The 26863-nt window shown below is 49.0% G+C and overlaps 1 protein-coding gene across 1 annotated transcript in view; it reads left to right on the forward strand.

Annotated features, from left to right (window-relative positions):
- The window catches only part of USP9X (ubiquitin specific peptidase 9 X-linked), a 1542050-nt gene that overhangs the window by 780711 nt on the left and 734476 nt on the right, over positions 1–26863 (forward strand). The window contains exon 21 of the mRNA XM_078658291.1: positions 11226–11346. Within this exon, the coding sequence (XP_078514417.1) occupies positions 11226–11346 (121 nt within the window). The remainder of the gene's footprint in view (positions 1–11225; positions 11347–26863) is intronic.

Below are 26863 nucleotides of genomic sequence, written 5' to 3' on the forward strand. Positions count from 1 at the left end.
TAGGCGCACCGGGGTGGGACTTGTGTATCCTCGCTGACTTCACCGGCGCGGATGACGTCAGGGTGGAGTCACGTGGTGCCGTCCCCCAGGTGCGCAGGGTTGCTGTGGCAGAAAAGTTTTCCGGATCCAGACTCACGCCTGGGGAGAATTCCACGTTAAGGAATCTGCGGCTAGAATAGTCTCTACCAGATGCATCGTTACCGAAGGTAAGTAACTCGTACTTCTAGATGTCACAAGTGCCAGACGATAGAAAAGATATGTGGACCTACTTGTCTGTTTTATCTTCTAGGCCTTCTTTAGTTTTGCAGGTGGTTTTATCTAGGGACAATTTGCCTGAGCCTTGAATGGGTGCTGTAGTTTTGGTGTGTTGGGGATAAAAGCATTGTGGGCATTTGGACTATGCAGAGATGAATACGGGTATTTGGTTGTGGACGGACCAAAGGGTTATGGGAATGGGATGCATGGACCCCTTTAGCCCACCATGGATTCTCGGGGCTAAAAGGGTATCTGCAGGAGCAGGTGGTTCACCCTTATTTATGCACAGGAGTAACCTCAATAGAAGGTAACATTAACTTGCTCAATAATTGTTTACCACCTGCATGGTGTACAGTTTACATTGAGGAGACCTTATAACTTAATGTTGGTCCTAATTGGGGCTGCGGTTTGATCCAGACATTTTGGGTAAGGTCTCCCAGGTTCTGGTAGTAAAAGTTAGATAGTGCCTTGCCAGCATGTTGCTCCTGGCCCTAGCAGAGGACCTAGACTCAGCTGATGAAACTAAAACTTTGATAAAGATTGGACTTCTGATGAAAAAAAGGGACACTGCTAAAAACATTGGAGGTCGAGGGGGACCTGTTCAGGAATTGCAGAGGATCATGCACCGGGGTTTATTATATGAAGTGCCCATTTAGCAAGTCACTTTGTACCCTTTCAAGCACATCACACTATGCTGGGAGAGGTGGTATCATTTTATATTTCTGTGATGCCAGGGATCTCTGACTTGTAAAGCAACATCATGGTTGCTTAAAACTCCAATTATTTGTGTATTACTAACTTCGGCCTGCCCCTATATTTTGTGCTTAGTACTACTACTGCCTGAACAAGTTGTTTGTTCCCATGTTTATTTCTGAAAACAGCAATAAAATTCTTCAAAAAATGTGTTCACTATTTTCTCCCCTGAAGCATATTTGACCTGTCTCTTAACTCCTCTGTCTACTTAAAATCGAGCTGGTGCTACAAGCTGGTGTTCTCTGTTCTGACTACACAGTTGCCTGGATGTCATTAAGAAAGCTTGCCATTTCTCTGTTTCAAGTGTATGACTATTTTTTGTCCAGTGTAAGAAAGTTTGAGTGACAAAACCAAAGAGTAGAAAAGTAGCTATAGTGGTTTAAAGAAATGTTCAGTCTGGTAGTGTTAAAACAGGTGTCCCTGAAATATTGCTCCTACATTATGAATACTACAAATTAAAAGTACTAGAATTAAATGGACAAACACAATTGGAGTGAGCTCTTTCCTAATTTGAGATCATTTGAGGTTTCTGCAGTTTTCACATATGGTGCTTCAGACTTTACTTTTTCTGGATTAAGACTGGGCTTAGACAGTAGTGAGCTTCAGTGCATTACTTGCTCTGGACAATGAGTTTTATTTGTGCAGATACTTATAACCAAGGCAGGACATAGATCAATGAAGCAGTAAGCACATATGCCTTAAACTCATCTATAGCAAAACTAGACAAGAGTGGCGACTTCGAGTCTCCATATGGCACTCCACCAGAACCTCTTGTGTTGACATCTTTGTTAACTAGCCCTCTGTTGGAAACTGCTGAGCTAGATTTACCTAACTCAGAAAATGGATGGACTTGCAGGGTCTGGCTTTGGGAGCGGTCTCATTTTCCAAGGTTTAAAAAGTTGCTGTTGGTTTCAGAAAATTGTGAATTTCTTGTCAGCTTCCTGGGAGGGAGTGTATATATGGTTAACTAGTAGGAAGATCTGCAGATAGAGTTACAGCCTCTAAACCCAACCAGAGAGATCTAAGGTGCCTCTCAGAATATTGGTATCCTCCTGGGGTGATTCTGACAACTGTCTGCATGTATTGGGCTGGAAAAAAAAAATTCTGAGGGCTTTGAAGCTAGTCTGGTCAATGTTCCAGACATTAGCAGTGTGTTTATCTCGATCTCTAATCTTCTGTTTCTTCAACAAGTCACATTGTTGTGAGGGGTTTTCTGTGCTTGCTTAATAGCCATAGTGAGCTTTTTACCAGCACAGAGGTGAGTATTCTGTTAGTCCTGCCAACTGCAACTGCACCTCTACATCCAGTAGGTTAGAGAGAAGGCGCTTTGGTCTATCCATGATATCTCCACATTGAATTCACCTAGAATGACATCCACAGTCGTGTAGTAAAGCCATGATGCTCTGCTGAGCTTTTCTTGAAGAGTCAGATTCTAGCTTCCACACCTGCTACTTTGACTTACTCAGTCACACCATTTGCTGTGGTGATTGGTGGATGGCTGGAAGAATACGCTATGCAGTGGTTCTCTTTTGTGATTGGTCAGTCTAGCAGGAGAGAATCTGTTGGTCCAGCATCCAAGCAGCACCATTAATTGGCCAACAACGTCCTTTCACTATCAGTGCCAGCTGATCTGCGGAAACCCGGGCCATGAAGAAAACACAACTTATTTGAGCTTTCTGGCAACGTAATGGAAATATTAAAATGCAATAATCTAACACGAGATGTGTGGAATTCTGCATACCTAGGGCTAATCCCTTGTTCTTGTTGGTGTAGTTGCAGCATAGCCAGTTGCTAAATTTACTCCTCTCAAGATAACCTGAAAATGTTTTATGGTTAGTACACAATGTAGACACACAAAAAACAACAGTACTTTCCCTTCAGTGTAAAACGAATAATTGATCAAATATGAAAAATAAATTGGTAAATTAAACTTTGGCAATTCTGCATGTTTCTTTTTTTTTTTTTTTTTTTAAAGACGTTTATTAAAGATTCAGTAATACACAGCACAGCGTCTAGCACACAACCCGGAGGCTGGCCGCTATTTATCATACGTAAAGCATATAAAACATCAAATCTGTGGTAACGGCCATCCTTGCCAAGTCATAAATCGTGTAAATAACATCTGAATACTTTCGGACAGTAGTGTTCACTGACCTATGTCGTCTCATTTTATAATAAACAACCATAACTTGTCTCTATGAGAATTAGGATCGTACCAGTCATTATCAACATCCTACAGGGTTACATTATACAATCATTTTCGATCGGGTCCTAAGCACATCATCATATCATGGAGACAGTCCCCTTCACGAGCCATATCACTAGCCTCGCCTGGCACTCCCTGCGCCTCCCCCCGCCTAGTACGGTACATCTCGTAATTGCAACCATGACCCCCCTTCAGATGTACTCCAAGTTATACTGTACACATCGTAGGGACCTATATCGGTCCCCAGCACACTCACTCCAAAGACATCCCCGCCATACCCCCAAAAAAACAGATAGAAGGCATCGTATAGCAAAGACACTGTAGCACCCCCTCTATTGGTCAACATCAGGTTCAAGCAGTTCCTCCGGAGGCTCACACAGGTTCCCTCGATATTCGTTCCAATTATTCCATATCCTCGACCATTTCTTAGGGCATCCTCTATGCACATATACTGCCCTTTCTGCTACCATTGCCGAGTCCATATCATTACACCACCGAGTACAGGAGGGTTTCACACCAGATCCCCACCTCCGAGCAATGTTACGCTTTGCAATGGCCATACCCAGTGTCGCCCAGAGCTGCAATCCCTTGTTCATATCGGTAGGAGACCAAATGTTTAGTATACAACACTTAGGGTCCTTCTGTAGCACAACCCCCGCCGCCTCCGATATCTCACACAACACTTCCTCCCAATAAGACTGTATTTTGGGGCAATCCCATAAAATATGATAAAAAGTCCCTGGGGATCCACAACCTCTGAGGCAGGTAGGTTCCGGGGTACGCCCTAGTTTATGTAGTAGAGTACGGGAATAGTACACCCGATGTAGTATTTTTAATTGTACCAGTTTCAGTCGTGAAGGTATGATGGTCTCTCTAGGCGAGGCCAGTGCATGTAACCAGTCCTCATCAGCTATGTCTCCCAGATCCACCTCCCATCTGCTACGGAGGACCACCGTGGGGTCAGGGAGATTATTGACAAGTTTCCGATATGTAAGGGAAATCGCCTTCCTATCTAAGTGGTCAGTGAGGAGTCTAATCTCCTGGGGTGATGATGCGGCAAGGATTGAGTCAGAAGGGATGGCACCCTGCAAGGCGTGTTTAATTTGTGCATATCTATAGTGTTCAGTCTCCCCCATTCCATACTTCTCTCGCAGGGCTGGGAATGAAATAACCTCCCCCCGGATCCAGAATTCTGCATGTTTCTTGATGCCAGTAAAACATTATTTTTTTAAGTCTTGTTTATTCGTTCTCTGGGAAGAAGGAAGGACACTGAAGCAGTGTACTCTTGAAGTCTGATTCCAGGGTGGCCATATTCTTGAATGTAGTTAGTTAGGTAGATGAATGAAGTCATGACTTTTTTTCAGTATGATGAAAAGGTCCTTAAGATAAAATTTACTCGTTTGTGTCCTGGTCCTTTATTTGGCATAGCTTGTAATTAATATCACTTTCTGATAGATACATCTGCCGTGTGGATTCCTCACCTTGTGAATATCCCCCTTGCGTCAGCAACATTCGGAAATTCTTTTGTAGCTTCGCGCCGACGTGGATCCGGGCGTCACAGAGGCACGGCATCGCCCGCGACCCCGCTGACGTCACCGGCGCCTATAACAGGCCCACGCCGGCGTGATGACATCAGTTCCCTTTTTTCCGCGTCGTCGACGCTAACGGTTTTCAGGGATCGTGTAGTAGCTTACAGTAACTTTGTTACTATTTCCTTATATTTGTGTCTTTGTTCATTCTCTTCGGAATGTCGTCGAAGAAGACTGAGTTTAAAGCCTGCGGTGAATGTGGCAAGACCATGTCAATCACCGACCCTCATGAATGTTGTGTCTGGTGTTTGAGCTCCGACCATGATGTCGAGGACTGTTCCTGCTGCAAGAAGATGACTCCGAAGGCCTTGAGAGAGAGGGAGACAAATCTCCTCGTGGCGAAATTCAAGAGCAAGAAAGCCAAGAAGTCATCGAAATCTCGATCTCGCTGATCGAGGTCGAAGTCGAGGTCGAGGTCTCGTTCGAGGTCGCACTCGGAGTCATCCTCGGCTCACGCTTCGAAGTCATCGAGGAAGAAGCACAGGAAGAGGACCCATGAGTCACGTCATCGCTCTGGGAAGGACTCTGGCTCAAGACCGAAGTCCCAGGTCAAACTCATGGGTAAAGAAGTGGAGGTTTCGGAGTCTGAACACGAAGAGGCTTCGCATCCGGATTCTCCCGAACCTCAAGAACAGGTCCATTCTCCGATGCCAACCAATCCTTCTGGTCAGGAGGATGAAGGTGAGGAGCAGGGGGCTGGTGGAGCCGAAGTTCCGGCACCTGATGGTTCATCGACTCCGGTTCCGGCGCCCGAAGAAGAGGTCGACGTCGTATCGACTCCGCCTCCCCGGGAACATCCAAGAGGTCCATATCCTGAGTTTCCGACTCCAGGTCAGGATCCTACCCAGTTCCTGAACGCCATGTTTGGTGTATATTCAAGAGCGATGTTCCCGTCTGGTGCACCTGTTGGTGCCACAGGTCCTATGGCCTTTAACTTAGGGGTTCCACAGGCTTATGCCCCTGCACCCTTCATGCCTTTTATGCCGGCTCTACCACCGCATTGGCATTTTCCGACACCACCTGTGTCGTCGACGCCGAAGCGCACGACGCCGGCTCCATCGACGCCGATCCCATCGACGCCGATACCCGCGACTCAGAGGCAAGATTTTGTCCGACCTCGTGTCGAGAGACCTCGTCCGACTTCGGGTTCGACGCCGGCACCGACCCCGTCGGAGTCGGTTCCGAATCCTTTGACTTCGGTTGGGAAAGAAAGGACTCGGAGGAAGGCCCAGAGACTTCTAGAAGAGGAGAAATATGGGTATTCTGATACTGAAGAAGGGGAGTTGCAGGATTCTGAGGATCCCTTTGAAGACTTGTGCGAGGCCAGTGGGCTTGAGCTATCGCCTAATGGGAGTTAGCTTCTGTATCAAATGTTCCATCTAAGGATGTGGTGCCTTACCACACTGTCATTAAGAAGGCAGCGAGTTTGCTAAACATTACTTTACCTACGGCTGATTATAAGCCTAATATTTTAACTGAGGTGCTTCATTCTCCCTCATCTGTGATCGAACCTATGTTGCCCTTCAACGAGGCATTGTCTGAACCTATCTATGAAGTCTGGAAAAAAACCTTATCTGCTCCTGCGGTTTCTAGAACGGTGGCGAGGAGGTATAGAGCTGCACCGGAGGATCCTGCATTTTTAACAACGCATCCTCTTCCTGAGAGTTTGGTAGTGCAGGCTGCCTGCTCTAAGAAATCTGCTGGAGCGTTTCCACAGGTTCCTGGAGACAAGGAATCCAGGAAACAGGACCAAAGTGCAAAAAAGGTTTTCTCGTCAGCCAGTATGGCATTAAAATCTACCAATGCTACGTGTCTGATGGGGAGATATATCCATGCTTTACTGGACTCTGTCAAACAGATTATTCCAAACATTCCTGAGGAGGACAGGAAGGATTTTCAAGAAGTAGTCTTGGACACCCAAGCAGCTGCGAGACAGGTCATCCAGAGTGGTCTGGACACCGCAGACTCGGTGGCAAGAGTCATGGGTTCCTCTGTGGCTACTAGGAGAGCTGCTTGGCTCAAATCTTCAGAGTTTTCTGCTGATGTCCAGTCTGCATTAATGGACTTGCCTTTCGATGGATCAGGTCTGTTTGGAAAGAAAGCTGATACTGCCTTGGAGCGTTTTAAGGACAGTAGGGCCACTGCAAAATCTTTGGGCCTTCAGTCCAGGGGTACTACCGGAAGACGCTTCAGGGGATTTGGCCGATCTTCCTTTCGATCTTATAGATCATCCCAGCAGCAGCCTCAGCAGCAGCAGAATACTCTGTACAAGTCGTACAGAGGCAGACAAAGATTCCGTCCTAGAGGTCGTCAAGCTTCCTCCTCCTCCTCCTCCTCCTCCTCTCCTTCCCAACCCCCGGCCAACGCAGCAAAGCAGCCCTAGATCCGCCATTCCGGATCATGTGGGCCCAGTGGGGGGTCGGCTTACTCATTTTCTACAAGATTGGGAATTTATAACATCGGATCTTTGGGTTCTCAATCTTGTAGAGAATGGGTATGCTCTTCCTTTCCAGGAATTCCCTCCCAATTACCCTCCTTGCCAGGGTTATTGTTCGGAGGACCACCTGCTTCTCCTGCAGGAAGAAGTCCTGGCACTGTTCCGAAAGGGTGCGATAGAGGTGGTTCCAGAGCAGGAAAGGGGTCAGGGGTGCTACTCCCGGTATTTCCTGATCCCCAAAAAAATGGCAGACTTCGGCCAATCCTGGACCTCAGGATTTTGAACCTTTACCTGAAGCAGGAAAAGTTCAAAATGCTCACTCTTGCACAGGTTCTTCAAGCGCTGTTGGAAGAGGACTGGATGGTGTCGATCGACTTGCAGGATGCGTATTTTCATATTCCCATCTTGAAGTCGCACAGAAAGTATCTCCGTTTCACGGTTGGGTCACAGCACTACCAGTTTGTGGTCCTTCCGTTTGGCCTTACTACTGCACCTCGAGTCTTCACCAAGGTGATGGCAGTGGTGGCAGCTCATCTCAGAAGATCGGGGATTCACGTGTTTCCGTATCTAGACGACTGGCTGATCAAAGCAGAGTCGCCAGAGAAGGTGCTCCATCATCTGCAGGAGACAACTCAGTTGTTGCACAGGTTGGGTTTTTCGATAAATGTACCCAAGTCTCACCTGGTGCCCTCACAGCGCAACCTGTTCATAGGTGCGGTACTGGACACTACTGTATGTCGGGCATTCCCTCCTCCTCAAAGGATTTGCGACATACAGGAGATGATTCCTTTATTTTTCAATGGAGCGGTCGTTCCAGTCTTGAAGGTTCTTCGCCTGCTCGGTCTGATGGCTTCATGCATTCTGTTGGTCAACCATGCACGCTGGCACATGAGGGCACTCCAGTGGTGCCTCCGCAGGCAGTGGTATCAGCACAACGGGGATCTCAGGGAGTCAGTGAGGATCTCCAGAGAAGCTGCGGCGGATCTGTCTTGGTGGGGCGTGGAAGGCAATCTGTCTCAAGGAAAGCCTTTCCAACTGCCTCCATCGGTGGCCACAGTGATATCGGATGCATCCACCCTGGGTTGGGGTGCTCATCTGGGGGATCTGGAGGTCAAGGGTCTTTGGTCTCCAGAGGAAAGGTTGCTTCACATCAACCTTCTGGAATTGCGGGCGATACGTTTGGCGCTCAAGGCCTTCCTCCCTTCCCTTCGCGGTCAGTCGGTTCAAGTCCTGACGGACAACACGACCGCGATGTGGTATGTCAACAAGCAGGGAGGAGTGGGGTCGCAGTGTCTCTGCAGAGAGGCTCTGCGCCTCTGGTCCTGGGTTCAGGACCATCAGATTTGTCTGATGGCAAATCATCTGGCCGGGGTTCTGAACGTTCGTGCAGACAGTCTCAGTCTGCAGTTCTCTGCCGACCACGAGTGGAGGCTTCACCCGGAGGTGGTTCGCGACATCTTCCAGATGTGGGGGACTCCTCGGGTGGACCTGTTCGCCACTCGCGAGAATGCTCACTGCCCGTCATTCTGCAGTCTCCAGTATCCGTTGCAAGGAGCCTTGGGGGACGCGTTTCAGTTGAGTTGGGGAAATCAACTCCTTTACGCGTTTCCTCCCATACCTTTGATTCCTCGGGTTCTGAGGAAAATTCGCCAAGACCGGGCCCAAGTCATATTGATCGCCCCGGATTGGCCGAGAAGGGTGTGGTATTCAGACCTTCTCCACCTCTCCTCTCACCCGCCGCACCGTCTCCCTCACAGGGCAGATCTCCTCTCTCAGATGGAGGGGCAGGTTCTACACCCCCACCTCCAGACCTTACACCTTCATGCCTGGAGATTGAGCGGGGCACTCGGATTTCTTTTTCTCTCCCTCACGATGTGGTGGATGTCATTTTGTCAGCCAGGCGTGACTCCACTAAGTCCATCTATTCTTATAGGTGGTCTAAATTTGTTGTTTGGTGCAGGGAGAAATCTATAGACCCTTTGAGGTCCCATTTATCTGATGTGCTCCAGTTTGCCCTTTCTCTGGCCCAGCAGGGGCTTGCTGTTGCCACGGTGAAGGGTTATCTTTCTGCGCTGTCGGCGTTTATCTGTTTGCCTGACCAGCCTTCTCTTTTTAAGTCTCCCATTGTTTTAAGGTTTTTGAAGGGCCTTACTAATAGGTTCCCTCCTACACCCTTTGTCGTGCCTCAGTGGGATTTGAACCTAGTTTTGACATTTTTGATGGGGGCTCCCTTTGAGCCTCTTCACAAGTGTCCCATGAGGCTTCTGACCTTGAAAACGGTTTTTCTCGTGGCAATCACCTCGGCAAGGAGGGTAAGTGAGCTTCAAGCTCTTAGTTACAAGCCCCCATTCCTGACCATTCATGCTGAACGAATGGTTCTTAGGACCAGGGCTGCTTTTCTGCCAAAGGTGGTTACTCCTTTCCACCTTGGTCAGTCCATTACCCTTCCTACCTTTTATCCTCCCCCTCACCCTTCCAAGGAGGAGGAGCGGTTACACCGTCTTGACCCCAAGAGGGCGGTGTCTTTCTACTTGGACAGGACTAAAGACTGTCGAATGGACGACCAGCTCTTCGTTGGCTTTGCTGGCTGCAAGAAAGGAAGAGCGGTCCATAAGAGGACTTTGTCGAGGTGGATCGTGCTCTGCATTAAGATCTGCTACTCTTTGGCTGGTAAGGACCCTCCAGAGGGTATTAGAGCACATTCGACTAGAGCAAAGTCTGCAACATCTGCTTTGTCTAGAGGTGTTCCTGTTGAGGACATTTGCAGAGCCGCGACTTGGGCCTCCCTCCACACTTTCGCGAAGCACTACTGCTTGGATACCGAGGTGAGGAGGGACTGCCACTTTGCGCGCTCTGTCCTCCAAGATTTCCTGGTATAGCAGAGTGGACACCCTCCTCCGGGAGTGGGGACTGCTGTGGGACTCTATTCACAAGGTGAGGAATCCACACGGCAGATGTATCTATCAGAAGAACAAGTTATTTACCTTCGGTAACGCTTTTTCTGGTAGATACAATATCTGCCTGTGGATTCCTCACTGACCCACCCGCCTCCCCGTTGTCCACTCTTCTATGCCAGAATTTCTATGATGTGTTATTTTATTGTCATGGAAATGTTTATTTCAAATGTTTTATTGCATTTGCTTCACACTGTGTGTTACCTTGTTTTCTATACTATGTATACTGTGTATATTTCTACTGTCATCGGTCCGTCCGTGTGCCTCAAGGGCATGGAAAAAAGGGCGGAACTGATGTCATCACGCCGGCGTGGGCCTGTTATAGGCGCCGGTGACGTCAGCGGGGTCTCGTGCGATGCCGTGCCTCTGTGACGTCCGGATCCACGTCGGCGCGAAGCTACAAAAGAATTTCCGAATGTTGCTGACGCAAGGGGGATATTCACAAGGTGAGGAATCCACAGGCAGATATTGTATCTACCAGAAAAAGCGTTACCGAAGGTAAGTAACTTGTTCGTTAATACCTTGTTTGCTGTTCGTGAAACCCAAGGAGGCTTTGAGAAATGGCTTAAAGAATGGCACTCCGTAAGCACAAAGGTAACACAGGCACAAACCATTTCTAAAAGAGAAGGCTTCTGAGCAGTTAACATCCAAGTGTGGTAAGTTATATCCTACACAACTTCCGCATAAGATGTGGGGTGTGGGGTTTTTTACCCAAGAGTTGTGCACAGATGATATAAGTGAGGGTTGTAGACCGATTCGGCTCTGGAGGGAAGTAGAGGCGACTGGATTTATCTGAAGGACTGGGTGTCTAACTGCTTTCAGAATAATTTCTAGGCTGCCAGAATGTGGTATAATATTCAGTGCTTGTTAGTAGAATACAACTAATGGTGAGCAGTCTATTCAATTGTTGTAAGATCCTATGGGATATAATGGTTATCTTTTTGACTGCAGTTTGAGAACTTGTCTGAAACCATATAAATGTTACATAGTTGCTCAGTGTTTTTACATACTACTATTTTTTTTTTTTTTAGATTATGTCATTGCATCCTAGGTACATTTCTTTTCTCTGGCAAGTTGCAGATTTAGGAAGTAGTCTAAATATGCCACCACTTAGAGATGGAGCACGTATTCTGATGAAGCTTATGCCACCTGGTAAGTTTTTAAATGTTTATCATTCAGCGTAATGCAGTTCTACATATTCTATAATTGGTAAACTACAACTATATTGATGGGGTGGTGTGAGTGCATTCCTTAACATCTGAAGTATTAAACACAATTGTTTCCCTGCTCCTTTTCCTGATGTTTTAGCTCTTGAAATGTCATTGTTATGTTTGTTATAAACTTTTCAAGCTTTCTTTAATATTAACTTTTGATTAGGTTATGTAAATCTGTAATATCTGAAAGAAACATGTTAGTTATAGATGCCTTACCTTAGAATTACCCCCAGACGTCAGACTGGATCCGGAAAGATTTTTCGTCAGCATTACCTCTGCGCATCGAAAGGTAGTGTTGGTCGGCTCCACGTCCGTCGTTGGCGTTGTGGTCGCCGGGATGACGTCACGGCAGCTACTTACACGCCGCCCTCTGGCGCTGACATCAGTTCTTTCTTTTTCCGGGGCAGCCAGCACAGGTCTGGACAGAGCAGTACCTTCTGTCACTTTTTGACTGAACTTTTTGAGCGACTTTTGTTGAAGTCTTTTTTTGATTCTACGACTCCTGGTCCACGTAGGGATGCCCGGCTTCAAGTCTTGTGGTTCCTGTAGCCGCCTGATGTTGGTTACGGATCCGCACCGCATGTGTCTCTTTTGCCTGGAGCACAACCACGACCCCAAGTCGTGCTCCGACTGCCGGTCCATGGCTCCGAAGGCTTTGGGGGAGCGGTCCCGAAAGCTTCTTAAGTGCCGGCAGTTGGCTCTGCACCGTTCAAGGTCCTGGTCACCAGGGAGGTCGAGGGACTGGTCGCGGAGCCATCATCACTCGTCTTCCAAGTTTTCGCACTCTGACGAGGGGTGCAGGTGGTGCCCCTCCCGCGGCTCTGCGCGCGGAGCCCAAAGAGTCGACTCCGGGTTTCCCTTCCTTCCCGGGACCCGGAGCGACTCCTGACCAGCTCCGTAAATTTTATGAGGCGATGCACGCCATCTTTGGGCAGCCCGGACTCGGTTGGGGGACCTAAGCCTTCTCCACCGACGGTCTGGCCCCTTAGATCCAGGCCTGGATCCGGATTGGCGGCGGTTGACCTTATTACACCTCCACCAGCACAGCTTCCTCTGACACCGCTACTGCAGCCAACGCCGGTTGTGACCCCGGCCAGCGTCTACCCCGGGCTCCACCCTGATGTGGACCCGGAGCCAGACCAGCGGCGCCGAAACTGGTTTTTGTACCCATGTTCACTCCTGGGACCCCTTTTCAGACAGATTGGCTCCCAGAGGATGAGGAGGCGGACTGGGAGGAGTCAGGTGACCCTCTGACTAATCAGCTAGACTCTGAGCAGGACTGGCGAGAAGAACTGGGGGATGCCAGTGGTCTAGACACCTCCCCTGACCTTGGCATTTTGTCTTCTCCTACCGTGGCTACGGAGGAGGGAGCGTCATAAGCAGTGGTGTTGCGTAGGGCGGCCGCGGCTCTCAACCTCGAGCTTCCTACGGTGGCGGTCAGGACTAACCTCCTGACAGAGGTGCTTCAGCCGGCTGTAAGCTCTTTGGAGCCCCTGCTGCTGTTTAATGAGGCACTTACCAACGTCCTTTTGGGCACCTGGTCAAGTTCCAACACGGGGGATCATGTGGATAGGATGATTGCCCAACTCCACCGCCCGTCTCCGGGCGACCCCGCTTTCCTCTCCCAACACCCCACCCCTGAGAGCTTGATGGCCCAAGCCTCCACTTCCAAGAGTGCATTCCCTACCGCTCCACCGGGACGTGAATCCAAGAAGCTGGATCATCTTGGAAAGAAGAATTTGTCTTCCGCTAGCTTGGGACTGCGGTCGGTAAACACTGCATGTCTATTGGGCTGTTATTCCCACTCTGTGTGGGACACGGTTGCACAGGTGCGGCCTCAATGTCTGGAGGAGGCCCAGACAGTGCTCTCCTAAGCTGTTGCCGCCAGGAGTGATGCAGCCTCAGTTGTGGGCTGGATGTCGCCGACTCTCTAGCAGGACGATTTCCATGTCAGTAGCCCTTCGACGCTACGCCTGGATGAGATCAACTGGCTTTTCTGGGGATATCCAGAATACCCTTGTAGGAGAGTAGGGTCTGCAATCCTATGATCACCCAGATTTTTGCTTTTTGCTGCACTGGTTTACGACTTTCCCTGGCTGTGGGCCTGCTAATCAGACCCACAGCCTAGCTGTTCTCTCTATCCAAATTGTACTCCGGTACTGAATTGGCACTGGGCCCTCTCCAAGTCCCTGTACCCAGGGCTGAGGTGCACCCAGAAGTCTCCCAGGGGCTGAAGCATGTATTGTGCCACCCCTGGACTGACTAACTAAACTGACACAACTGGCTGCACGACAGCTGGGGCAAGGTGGTGTACTCACCCTTTGCTTTAGATATAGTATACCTATATCTAACCCTAAAATGGACACACAGATCTCCTATCAGTCACTCCTATGGCGGCCTTAACAATCCTGAAGGCAGAGTGCTTGGAATCGTGTGAGATGGTGCTCTGGCATGAGCTGAGCCTGTCTGCGGCTTTTGGGATCTATCCCTTAGCCGTTTCCATGATATCGCATACCATATACTCTTAAGTGCATTATAATCCTCGCGGTTATATGCCAACTCTGGTATCGCTTTATCAAAACATGTCGAGTAAGGTGTCATACGAATTGGAATACTAACCCCTCGCCAATTCTGGCGACGGGGTTAGCATTCCACCCTTCTAGAGGGACACGACATGTGTGTAACCTCTAACCCCGGTTAAAGTCAAACAGAGCCTCAGCTCCACAAAATGGATGCTGCCACCGAGACACAAGTCTGCCCTCCTGCTGCTGGGAGTCCTCCCAGAGCAGGAGATAAGGACAAAGGGTTTCCTGCCAGGGGCGGTGCCAGCACCGTCCCAGACAGGATTTTGTGTATCCTAGGTAGGCAGGGCTTCAGAGGAAGGTGACTGCAAGTGGCACCCCGGTGCTCACTGTGCATAGGCCGGCTGAAACCAGTTCCAGGGGCACTCCAGCCCCTGGCCTGGGGAAAGCCCGCCAAAGGAGAGGGGTGTAACCACCCCCCTCCTGGTCCCACCCCTAGGGCAGGACTTAGTCGCGTGCCAGCCCCCTTTTCCCAGATAAAGGTAGGAGCAGGCCCCCTTCCAAATTAGATCATCTTTGGAATCAAGACACGACTTTCTACGAAAGGACTTCAAGATTTCCTTCTTCAAGATTCTCCCTTGTGACTAAGGAGTAGTCACCCTGCATCCGCAGGCACCATCCGAAGAACACTGCGGTCTGCTGTAAGTCCTTCCTCCGGAATCCGACTGCCCAGCTCGACAAGACCCGGCTTCCCTGGCACCTCCGACCTCTACTCACCTCTACAGCCAAGCTGAGAACCGTGAGTGCGACGAGACCTCAAGGGACCGACTATTGCCAAGACTGCACGACTTCTGCACAGCAAGCCCGCCGAGTAATCTCCTGGCGAGTGCTTTGGGGTCCGAGAAGCCCCGACCCTGAGCAGCTCCAGCACCGAAGATCAGCCCCCCAGCATCTCCACGATCGGCGTGGGGCCCTTCTGCTTTTTGCTGCTCACCGCGTTGTTTGGCTACTAGCCCGCTGGCTTGTGGCCTTCTGAACGACGCCCGACGACATCACTGTTGCTGGTCTGGTTGCTCCAGACTGGCCCTTGCTCCCTTCCAGAAGAGGAGCGCCCCGGACCCTCCTGGTCCACCCAAGACGCCATTTTGAGTCCACCGCGTGGGCTTGAATTAGCCAAGGCTTTGTTGCCCAATCCTGGGTTCTTCGACGCCGACAGCTTCATCCATCGTGGGACAGCTCGCCTCTCCATCCTGGTCGCCGACAACGCCTCCTGGTCCGTGAGATCTGCAGAGTACAGCGTCGCCCACTCACCTAGTCGAGGTGACTACCATCCGGTGCACTCCTGGTGCCCACTGACTACTGGCTAGTAGTCACGAACTTGGTCCCCTCTGCTTTCAGGTGTCATCCATCTTCAAGATCCAGGCTTGGATCAACTCGAACTCTCTTCACTGGTCGCCTGCCAGCATCTTTCTTCCAGGCTCCTGGTTCGTCTACGAGGAGTCCCGACGTCTTTTGAGACCTATGCAGCTGCAGCCCCTGGGCTAGGTAACTTCGGCATTTCGGTGCCCCAGCATAGCCTCACTATCCAAGGGTCAGGATCCACTTTCGTTTTCTCCCTACCAGGTCGGGTTCGCCCGTGAACACTAACTTTAACTTTACTAGCTATCAAAGACTTTGTCCCGCATCCCGCGTGAGAGTGCACACTCTGCACCCGAGTCCCCTGGGTCTCCTAGAAGTAATCTAACGATTCTATAGTCAAGTCCTAGCGATTCCAAAGCCTATTAGTACTGTACTTACCTGCTAGTAATTTCGCATTCCACTTTTAGAGTATATGGTTTTCCGTGCCCCTCGGGCATTTGTATATACTGTGCTAACTTAAGTATTTTCGTAAGAGTTTTGTTGTGTGCCTAGCACCCTGTCCTCATAAAGAGTACAGGGCTGTTGTGATTCTAATAAATACACTGTTTATTTTCATAACACTTGTGTGGTGTCCTTTCACTGGGTGTTCAAGGGGTAATGTGATGGTAAAACAGCTGGCTTAACACGCCCTCTAGAGTCTTAGCCTTAGACTGCTCGTATCCATGCTACTAGGATAGCTGGTCTATAAGGTTGACTTACAACCAATCATCAATAAGGGTTGTTTGGACTGATATATAGTGATCACTAGAATAGTGAGCACTGCACATCAGGCCAACTTCTCACATTGGTGAGCAGCGGTTGGGATTTGAGCTTGCTGTTGTTTTACCACACATATCCTAAGAATATCTTGTGAAAGATCACATAAGTACTAAAGGTACATATAACTTAGCTTAGAATACTCTGAGTTCTACTGAACCAGCTGTTGTAGCTCCTAGGGCCTAGCACACCCTAAACTACAACTCTAGCCAGGGATCAGAAGGCAAACATATAGTGTAGGTAAGTGCACCACTTACACCTCACTAGAAAGAGCATGTCTACCCAAGGAGAATCTACTGAGACTCCCCTTGTGGATGTTGACCCTCCACAGGTCAAAGATATGCAGCTCTCAGTTTTCAGGAGATGAGACAAGTGTGTACCTCCAGGAAACTGAAACAGGGGTCTAACCCCACCATTCCCTTTCTGATAGGTCTCTTAGAGACTTATGATGCGAGAAAGCTTTCTCAGCTAGATGGGAATATGCCAGCCTTAGAGGGTACCTCTGGAGATCCAGACCTCCCCAACATTGCCAATGCAGTTGAGGAGGAGGATCAAGGGGAACTCTCTGGGGACTAGGTAGACCAAGGTCTTGAGGTAGTCAGAAGGCTAACTAGGGCCAACTTAGACTTGCTTGGGCTAGGATCTGGGGGCAGCCGGCAAGTGACCAGACAATGCGTCGAGCAGCAAACAAGCAGAAGGGCCACACGCAGATCTCGTGGATGCTGGAGGGCTGATCTTCGGTGCAAGGGCTGCTCGGGGCTGGGGCTTCTCAATCCCCAAAGCACTTGGTCGAGTTTACCTCGGGAGTCGTGCTGGAAGCGAAGTGCAGGTTTGTTCAAGATGGCCGGTCCCACGTGTCTCGTCGCACCCACGGGTCTCAGCTTTGCTGTAGATGTGAGTTGAGGTCGGAGAGGTCTGGGAATCCGGGTCTCGTCGGTCTCTGAAGCCTGGATCCTCGAGGGAAGACGACAAAGTGAAGCCGCTGGACGCTTGATGGTGCCTGCAGTTGCAGGGTGGACACTCCTTGCCAACAAGGGAGATTCTTCAGTCTTCTGTGGAGCAGAACGTCGAAGGCCAGAGTTTCTTCTCGTTGAATAGTTCAGGATAATCTAATTTGGAATGGGACCAGCTCCTACCTTTATTCTCCTAAAGGGGGCGGCACTACTGACTAGGTTCCTCCCCTGGGTGGGACCAGGAAGGGGGGTGGTTACACCCCCTATCCTTTGTCCGGTTACCCGCCAGAGCTGGGGCTGGGGTGTCCCAGCAACTGGTTTGAACCGGTGTATGCACAGGGCACCTTCGGTGCCCCAGGCATGTCTCATTCCTTTCAGGCCTCCCTACCTCAATACACAAAATCCTGTCTGGGGTGGTGCTAGCACCTCCCAAGGCAGGAAACCCTTTGTCCAAGCCATCCTCGCTGGAAGGACTCCCAGTAGCAGGAGGTCAGACTTGTGTCTGTGGTGGCAGCATCCATTTTGTGATGCTGAGGCTCGAGTTAACTTTAACCGGGGTTCACAGTTACATACATGTCGTGTCCCTCTAGAAGGGTGGAATGCTACCCCCGTCGCCAGAATTGGCAAGGGGGTAGTATTCCAAATCGTATGACACCTTACTCGACATGTTTTGATAATGTTATACCAGAGTTAGCATTTAACCGCGAGGTTGATAATGCACTTAAGAGTATATGGTATAGCGTTATCATGGAACAGCTATTAGGACTTGGTTCCGCAAGCTGCAAACGGGCTCAGCTCATGCCAGAGCACCATCTCACATAATTCCAAGCACTCTGCCTTCAGGATTGATAAGGCCTGCCATAGGAGTGACTGATAGGAGTATAAGTGTCCATTTTAGGGTTAGATATAGGTATACTATATCTACAGCAAAGGGTGTTTACACCACCTTGCCCCAGCTGTCATGCAGCCAGTTGTGTCAGATTTAGATGGCCAGCCAGGGGTGGCATAATACATGCTTCAGCCCCTGGTAGGCCCTGGGTACACCTATGCCCTGGATACCTAAGGTATACTGTACAGGGACTGATAAGGTGGCCCAGTACCAATTGGTAAATGCACCTAAAGTACATGGATGTCAATTCAGAGAGAGAACAGCTAGGCTGTGGGTCTGATTAGCAGGCCCACAGCCAGGGAAAGTCGTAAACCAGTGAAGCAAAAAGCAAAAATCTGGGGTGACCATAGGATTGCAGACCCCACTCTCCTACATAACCCCCCCAAACTTAGGGACATTAAACTAACCTTGACCAGGTGAGTCTTCCTGTTCTAAGTGGAAATACCTGGAGAGACCATCTGCATTGCCATGGTCAGTCCCTGGTCTGTGCTCCACTGTAAAGTCCATCCCCTGTAGGGAAATGGACCACCTAAGAAGTTTGGGGTTTTCACCCTTCATCTGATTTAGCCATAAGAGGGGCTTATGGTCGGTCTGAATCTTGAAGTGAGTTCCAAACAAGTATGGTCTCAACTTCTTCAGGGCCCAAACCACAGCAAAGGCCACCCTTTCAATAGCTGACCAACGTTTCTCTATAGGGGTCAGCCTTTTGCTTATAAAAGCAATGGGCTGGTCATGACCATCAATATTCAGTTGAGAAAGAACAGCTCCCACACCCAACTCAGATGCATCTGTTTGGACAGGACTCAGGACTCTTGAGAATAGGTGCAGTACATATGACCTGCTTTAGGTCATCAAATGCTTTCTGACAGCTAACTGTCCACTGAACTTTCTTTGGCATTTTCTTGCTTGTCAGGTCATTAAGTGGTGTCACAATGGACCCATAATTTTTGACAAACTTTCTATAGTAACCAGACAGGCCCAAGAAAGCTCTGACCTGTGTCTGGGTGGTTGGAGGAGCCCAGTCCTTTATGACCTGTATCTTGCTCTCCAATGGTTGAACCTGGCCTCCACCCACAAGGTGGCCCAGGTACACAACCTGACTCTGCCCTATCTGGCACTTAGTAGCCTTGATAGTGAGGCCTGCCTTTTGCAGGGCCTCCAAAACTTTCCTCAGGTGGATCAGGTGATCCTCCCAGGTGGAGCTAAAGACAGCAATATCATCTAGATATGCTGCACAGACGTCATCCAACCCAGTGAGAACTTGGTTCACCAACCTTTAAAAAGTGGCAGGTGCATTTTTCAAACCAAAGGGCATCACCACAAATTGGTAATGACCTCCTGGGGTAGAAAATGCTGTTTTGGCCTTGGCATCCTCAGCTAACCTGATCTGCCAATAACCAGCTGTTAGGTCAAATGTATTTAAGAAAGTTGCAGAAGCCAACTTGTCTATCAGTTCATCTGCCCTAGGTATTGGATGGGCATCTGTCTTAGTGACAGCATTGAGACCCCTGTAGTCTACACAAAACCTCATCTCTCTCTTACCATCCTGGGTGTGAGGTTTAGGCACTAGAACTACATGACTAGCCCAAGGGCTCTCTGAGGGTTCAATGACTCCCAATTCCAACATCTTTTGGACTTCTTTCTTTATGCAGTCCCTGACGTGGTCAGGTTGCCTGTAGATTTTACTCTTGACAAGCAGACTGTCACCAGTGTCCACCTCATGGGTGCCCCAGTTTGTCTGACTGGGGGTCAGTGAAAACATTTGCCTGAAGGATTGGTGAACCTGTTTACAATCCTCTTGTTGATGAGCAGAGAGGCTGTCAGAAAAGACTACACCATCTACTGACCCATCATCAGGGTTCTGAGTGAGCAGGTCTGGGAGAGGGTCACTCTCTTCCTCCTGCCCCTCATCTGTGGCCATGAGCAAGCCCATGTCCTCCCTGTTGACAAATGCTTTGAGCCTGTTTACATGAAGCACCCTGTGGGGGCTCCTGGGAGTTCCCATGTCCACCAAGTAGGTGACTTCTCCCTTTTGCTCAATGATGGTATGGGGTCCCGACCATTTGTCTTTGAGAGCTGCTGGGGCCACTGGCTCCAACACCCACACCTTCTGTCCTGCATGGTAAACAGTTAGGACAGCCTTTTGGTCATGCCAAGCTTTTTGTAGTTCTTGGCTGGCCTCAAGGTTTTTAGATGCCTTCTCCATGTACTCTGCCATCCTGGAGCGGAGACCAAGTACATAGTCCACTATGTCAAGCTTAGGCTTTTTGAGAGGTAACTCCCATCCTTCCTTCACAAGACATAGGGGTCCTCTTACAGGATGCCCAAACAGAAGCTCAAAAGGGCTGTAACCAACCCCCTTCTGTGGGACCTCTCTGTAAGCAAACAGGAGGCAGGGTAAAAGGATGTCCCATCTTCGCCTGAGCTTTTCAGGTAACCCTTTTATCATCCCTTTGAGGGTCTTGTTGAATCTCTCAACAAGCCCATTGCATTGTGGGTGATAGTGTGTGGTAAATTTGTAATTTACTCCACACTCCTTCCACATAGCAGTCAAGTATCCTGACATGAAGTTTGCACCTCTGTCAGAGACAACCTCCTTAGGAAACCCCACTCTGGAGAAAACTCCAAGTAGGGCCCTGGCCACAACAGGAGCTGTAGTGGTCCTAAGGGGAATAGCTTCTGGATACCTGGTGGCATGCTCCAATACCACCAGTATAAATCTGTGCCCAGATGCTGTTGGGGGGTCCATTGGTCCAACAATGTCAATCCCCACTCTTTCAAAGGGAACCCCCACCACAGGTAGTGGTATAAGGGGGGCCTTTGTTGTGCCACCTGATTTGCCACTGGCTTGGCAGGTGACACATGAGCGACAAAACTCTTTAGTCTCTTCAGACATATGAGGCCAGTGAAAGTGTGGGGCAAGCCTGTCCCAAGTCTTGTTCTGGCCTAAGTGACCTGCAAGGGGAATCTCGTGGGCTAAGGTGAGAAGGAAACCTCTAAGAGACAAGGGGATGACCAGCCTCCTGGTAGCACCATGCTTGGGGTCTCTTGCCTCAGAGTATAGGAGTCCATTTTCCCAATAAACGTTATGGGCACCTGTAGCATTCCCTGCAGCCTCAGCAGCAGCCTGCTGTCTGAGGGGTTCAAGAGAGGAACAATCTAATTGGGCCTGCCTCAAGTCTGCCCTGGAAGGTCCCCCTGTCCCAAGAAACTCAACCTGATCAGGCTCAAGCTCTTCTAGGACAGTTCCTTCTGGGGTCTCTGGGTCAGCCTCCTGAGAGGGCTGATCCTCAACCTGAGGCAAGGGGGAAGGCTCTGCCTTAACCCTACCATTCCTTCTCTTGGGTAGTGTGTGGTCCATTCTTCCAGGATCCAGCACTTGTTCAGCTGGGCATTTCTTGGCCTGTGACCTAGTCACAGCAAGGACCTGTGAGGAGAGACCTAGCATTTCTACATGAATCCTGTACTCCACATCTGACCACAGTGAGGATTCCAAATCATTGCCCAAAAGACAATCTACTGGGAGGTCTGAACTAACTACAACCCTTTTGAGGCCAGTTACCCCTCCCCAGGAGAAATTAACAACTGCCATACTGTGACTGGTAGTGACATTGCTAGCATTGCTCACTAGGTAATCTGAACCTAGCATGATCTGGTCAGGGTCCACAAATGTTGGTGTCACCATGGCGACACTGGCACATGTGTCCCTGTAGGCCTGAGCCATTTTTCCATTGATTAAAGGCGTTTGTCTGTATTTGCCCAGAGTACTAGGACTTACAGTAGGGGTCATATCCATGTCCCCAGTACAAACAAGAACTGCCTGAGTAAGAATTCTAACTAAGTCAGAACCCACCTCAGTTCCCAGGGTTAACCCAACTATAGCCTTGGGAGGTACACTACCACTACTAACTGTACTAGGGGGTGCAGGTGTCTTAGGGACAGTAGTGGTAGGAGTTTGGCCTTTCTTGGTGCACTCACTAAACCAGTGAGTCTTACTTTTACAGTATTGGCACCATGGTTTCTTAGGACCATCATTCTTCTTCTTTTGGGAAGTTTGGAGCCCACCCTCCTTAGGTTGTTGGGGCCCTGTTGAAGACTTCTGGTCATTTTGCTTATTCTCATTACCCTTCTGGTCTGCTTTCTTCTGGCCACCACCCTGGTTCTGGTTATGCTGCTTGACCCTTGTCCTGACCCATCTGTCTGCCTTATTTCCCAATTCTTGGGGAGAGGTCAGATCTGAGTCAATCAAGTGCTGATGCAACAACTGGTTCTGACAATTATTTAAGATTTGCTCTCTCATAATTAGATTATACAATCCTGTGTAATCAGTAACTTTACTTCCCAGTAACCAGCCCTCCAGAGCCTTAGTGGCACAATCAACAAAGTCAACCAATCTTGAGCCTGAGTTTTCTGGGTATCCCTGAACATCAACCTGTACTGTTCAGTGGTTAAGCCAAACCCATCAATCAGAGCAGTTTTCAAGACTTGGTAATCATTTGCATCCTCATCTCTAACAGTGAGGAGCTTGTCTCTACCTTTACCTTCAAAGGAGAGCCACAATATAGCTGCCCACTGACTCTGGGGTACCTGCTGTACTTTGCAGGCCCTCTCCAAAGCAGTTATCCACTTGTGGATATCATCCCCTGTCTTATAGGGGGGCACTATTTTACTCAGGTGTCTATTATCAAAACTCCTGTCTCTATCCCTAGGGATATTGCTGCCACCAGTGGGGACTACCCCCTCAACTGTTGCTCTCTAGCAAAGGCAAGCTTTTCTTTGGCAAGGGCAAGTTCTTCCCTCTGGATCCTCAGATTAGCCTGCTTCATCCTTGCTTCATGCTCTCTCCTCTGAGGGGAAGTCATCCTCCTCTGAGCAGAGGCACGAGAGTGCACAGATCTATTGGAGTCCCTAGAATGAGATCTATCTCTCCTAGCTCCAAATTTAGGCCTGCTCAGGGTCAGTACTGGGGGTCCCCCAGATCCTTCCCTATGTAGGTCTAAGTTGGCCCTTGTGAGTCTGCTGACTATCACAGAACCCTTGTCTGCCTCATCCCCAGACTGTTCTTCTTCTTCCTCCTCCTCTTCTTCTACATTCTCTGTTTCAGGGAGGTCGGGATCTCCAAGAGTACCTTCTAAGGCTGGCATGCTCCTATCTGGATTAGAGGGGTCTGTGTTGGCAGCCCTTCTGGCATCATATGTCTCTAAGAGACCTAACAGAAAAGGAGTGGTAGGGTTAGAACCCTGTTTGAATATCCTGGAGGTACACAATTGTCTCATCTCCTGGAAACTGAGAGCTGCATATCTGGAAAGGACCTGTGGAGGGTCACTAACCACAAGGGGAGTTACTGAGGTCTCTACTGTGGTACACATGCTTTCTAGAGAGGTGTAAGTGATGCACTTACCTACACTATGGGTTTTCCTACTGATCCCTTGCTAAGAGTTGTAGTCAGGGTGTGCTAGGCCCTTTCTACTACAACAGCTGGTTCAGTAGAACTCAGAGTATTTCTAAGCTTGTTATATGTACCTAGGTACCTTATGTGATCTTTCAAATGATATTTCAAGATTATATGTGGGAAAAACAACAGCAAGCTCAAATCCCAACCGCTGCACCCAATGTGAGAAGTTGGCCTGATATATGATGCTCACTAGTTCTAGTGATCACCTTGTATCAGTCCAAGCAACCCTTATGGTGATTGGTTGTAAGTCAACCTTATAGACCAGCTATCCTAATGGTAGCATGGACAAAGCTAGAACTAGTGAGCATCATATATCAGGCTAACTTCTCACACCTTGTAGGAACATACTTGGTAACTAGGTTTCTTAGCTAGGCCGGACCCACATTATGGGCAATATGGTGACATATGAGAAGCGTTTTGAACAACACTCTTTTCTTGACTGGAAGCCAATGCAATGAGTCAAGTGCCTTTTATGATGCCGCTCTCCTAGGCTGCATAAGCGCCAACCAAGCGGCGGCATGATAGGGATGATGTATTTATTATGATGAGTACAATCTTTTTGTGGACCTGCAGGATGCCATTGGAATGGAAACATCCCCCATACACTGGATTGAAGTCTCCTTCTGGCCCCTCGGAGGATTGAGCTTAATTTGCTGTGGTGATCAGACAGGTTGCAGAAGCTTTAGTCTTGCAGCCTTCATCATTTGAATGACTTGACATAGGTCCTCCAATCTGATGTCCTTACTTTTAATGAACCCCCGTTTGGGCACTTGGGCCAAACCCTGCTCTTGCCCACCAGTGAATAGAAAAGTTGCCAGAAGGTCTAGACCTACCTCTTGTGATCCACCTTTTGTAATGCAGCACTCTACGCCGGAAAAGCATAGTAAACCAGGCATCCATGAGTGGACTGAACCCTAACTCCTTCCCCACTACTCCCACAGATAGGGAATGAAAATGCATGGAAGCATTCAGGAAGAGAATGTTTTCCTCAGCCAGCCTCACTCGTTGCTCAGTAAAAGCCTCTTGGGACGATACTCTCATACCTTGTGGGGTATTGTCAGAGAGATCTTGCAAACAGTCCCTAATGAATGCTTGTTTCCGGTCCAGGAAAGACTTGGCTTGGCAGTTCGGGCTGGACTGTTCCCATGAGGCACAGGGTCAGACTGATTTGCATATGGCCATGTCTGAACTGGGGTGGCCGAGTGAGCTAAAGAATGGTGATGGATTAAACCCAGATCACTTGACTCGAGGTGAGTGTTTGATTTGCTCAAACGCTCCGTCCATCATCCCCTTTTGTATCGCTTTGTTCGCCCTAAGTGTGGCTCTTTGATGGAGCTTGTGCCAGGACCGTCTCTGCCTCCCCAAGTTTCCTGGTGCCAGAGTGACACCCCCTCCCCCCGCCCAACTCCATGAGTTTGAAAAAAAAAATGTTTTTAATGAGTATTCAACATATTTAAGATAACATTGTAAAAATACAGCGCCCCCAGCAACTCCACTCGACCTTCCCTTTTTGTAACAGAAATCTGTGATGTAGACCTTGTTTAAGTCCCCCACATCCACCCCAATGCCCTGGGTAAAGGACTGCCCTCATCTCTGCTCATATGCTCTTTGAAACTACCAACAGGCGGCCAGCTCAGGGTAGCTCGAGATGCACCTCCCACTGGCCCCAGATTTCACTCTGACCCTGGCCTACGGCTCCATGTACTGCAACTTCACATATTGAAAGAATCTTGGACCAAAATTCCTCCTCTCCAGGATGGCATGAAGGAAAGGCCATCCGACAGTCAAAGGCTTTCTTTTCTCGTCGTCCAATCGTAGTATAGTAAACATTTGGGGAGGACGACAACCTAGGCACCATCGAGATCATCAGGAAGTATCGCCGCTGTTCCTGCAGCAGTAACATGGTTGAAACCTTTTAAGGAATTCCATAGTTGATCCATTGGGACCAGGCGCCTTACCCTATTGCATCTCCTGCAAGGCTGTAATGAGCTCCTCCCTGTCAATGGGAATTGAAATCTACCCTCTCTCCATTGGAGAGATGTTGCAACACCAAGTCAGCAGCTATGGGGCTGGTGGGTTTGACGGGTAAAGTTTCTCATAACAAATTGCGAATGTTTCCGCAATTGCCTTTGTATCATAAGTCGCTTCCCACACCGGCCCCCACACCTGTGGAAAAGCAGATCTGCCATAGAATAGGTGTCAAGCCAATGTTTCAATTTTACCGGTCTTGTCCCCAGTTCGTACACTTGGGTTTCAGACTCTGACATTACCACCATGACCCGGGACATTAGCTTCTGCTTAACCTCTTAATTGCAAATAGGCTTGTTTTACTGTAACTAAATCAGTGCTCGTGGGTCCAGCGCAGCCCCTTCAGAGCACTGATTCTAAAGAGAGACGTATCGTTGGTAAGGGGAAAATCTACCCTTTCCAAAGGTACCTCTGTCTCGTGGATTCCTGCTGGTGGATAGCCCTACAGAGCGATCCCCAACCAGGGATCCACCCACTACCCACCAGGGATGGGAGCGCGGCCACTTGAGTGCTTGTGCTCCCCCTGGCCAATTTTTCCAAAACGCAGTCTTTGGTGGGGGAAATTGCTCTCAATCTACCCCTCGGTTGGGCAGAAAGCCCACTAGGCACTAATGATTTACTTTTGAAATAAAAAGAGGAGTAGGGGCTGCCCAGAATGGGCATGGCAATGACCCCACTCTTAATAAAAGGGGAAACAGTCTTTCTGCCCCCCTGCCCCTCCCCCCCCCAATCCCCGAAAGCCCACTAGGGACCAGGGATTTATCTTTAAGACAAAAAAAGGGTGTGTGGGCTGTTGACCCCCGACTGCTCCCCGGGGTGGTGGTGGGGGTGGGGTGTGTAGGGGTCAGAAAGCCCAATAGGCATAAGGGATTTTTTTTTTTTTATAAAAATAGTGGGGTGGCGACTGTTCAGAATGGCATGGCTATGCCCCCACCCCTTGTAGACCGGGATAGAATTGAATATATAATATATAATATATAATATATAATATATATATATATAATATATATATATATATATATATATATATATATATATATATATGATCCACCAATGAGCCCTGCTCTCTGAAAAGGCACACAGCGCTCTCCTCACTTTCCGTGTTGCTTGCCTCACTGTCACTCGCAATTTCACATTCCAAGAATTGTTTCTCAAAAGTCGACGCGTTTCGAGGCTGGTACGCCTCTTCTTCCTGGACTTGGCAGAGGGGTAAAGAAAACACTCACTGCTCGCTTCATTCTTCTTTTATTTCATTGAATGAAGCACCGCCCTCAGTGGGCGTGGCATCGTCATCACTTTCAGCGGTATGGAACCTTCCTCCTTACAAAAAGGGATATAAAATCTTCAGGACCGGGTTGTTGTAGGGAAATGGTGCTGGTGAAACTTAGGGGGATCAGAACATCAGAAGGCTCTGGTCCATTTAAAAATATTCT

The sequence above is a fragment of the Lissotriton helveticus genome, chromosome 8 (assembly GCF_964261635.1).
Source record: "Lissotriton helveticus chromosome 8, aLisHel1.1, whole genome shotgun sequence".
NCBI lineage: Eukaryota > Metazoa > Chordata > Amphibia > Caudata > Salamandridae > Lissotriton > Lissotriton helveticus.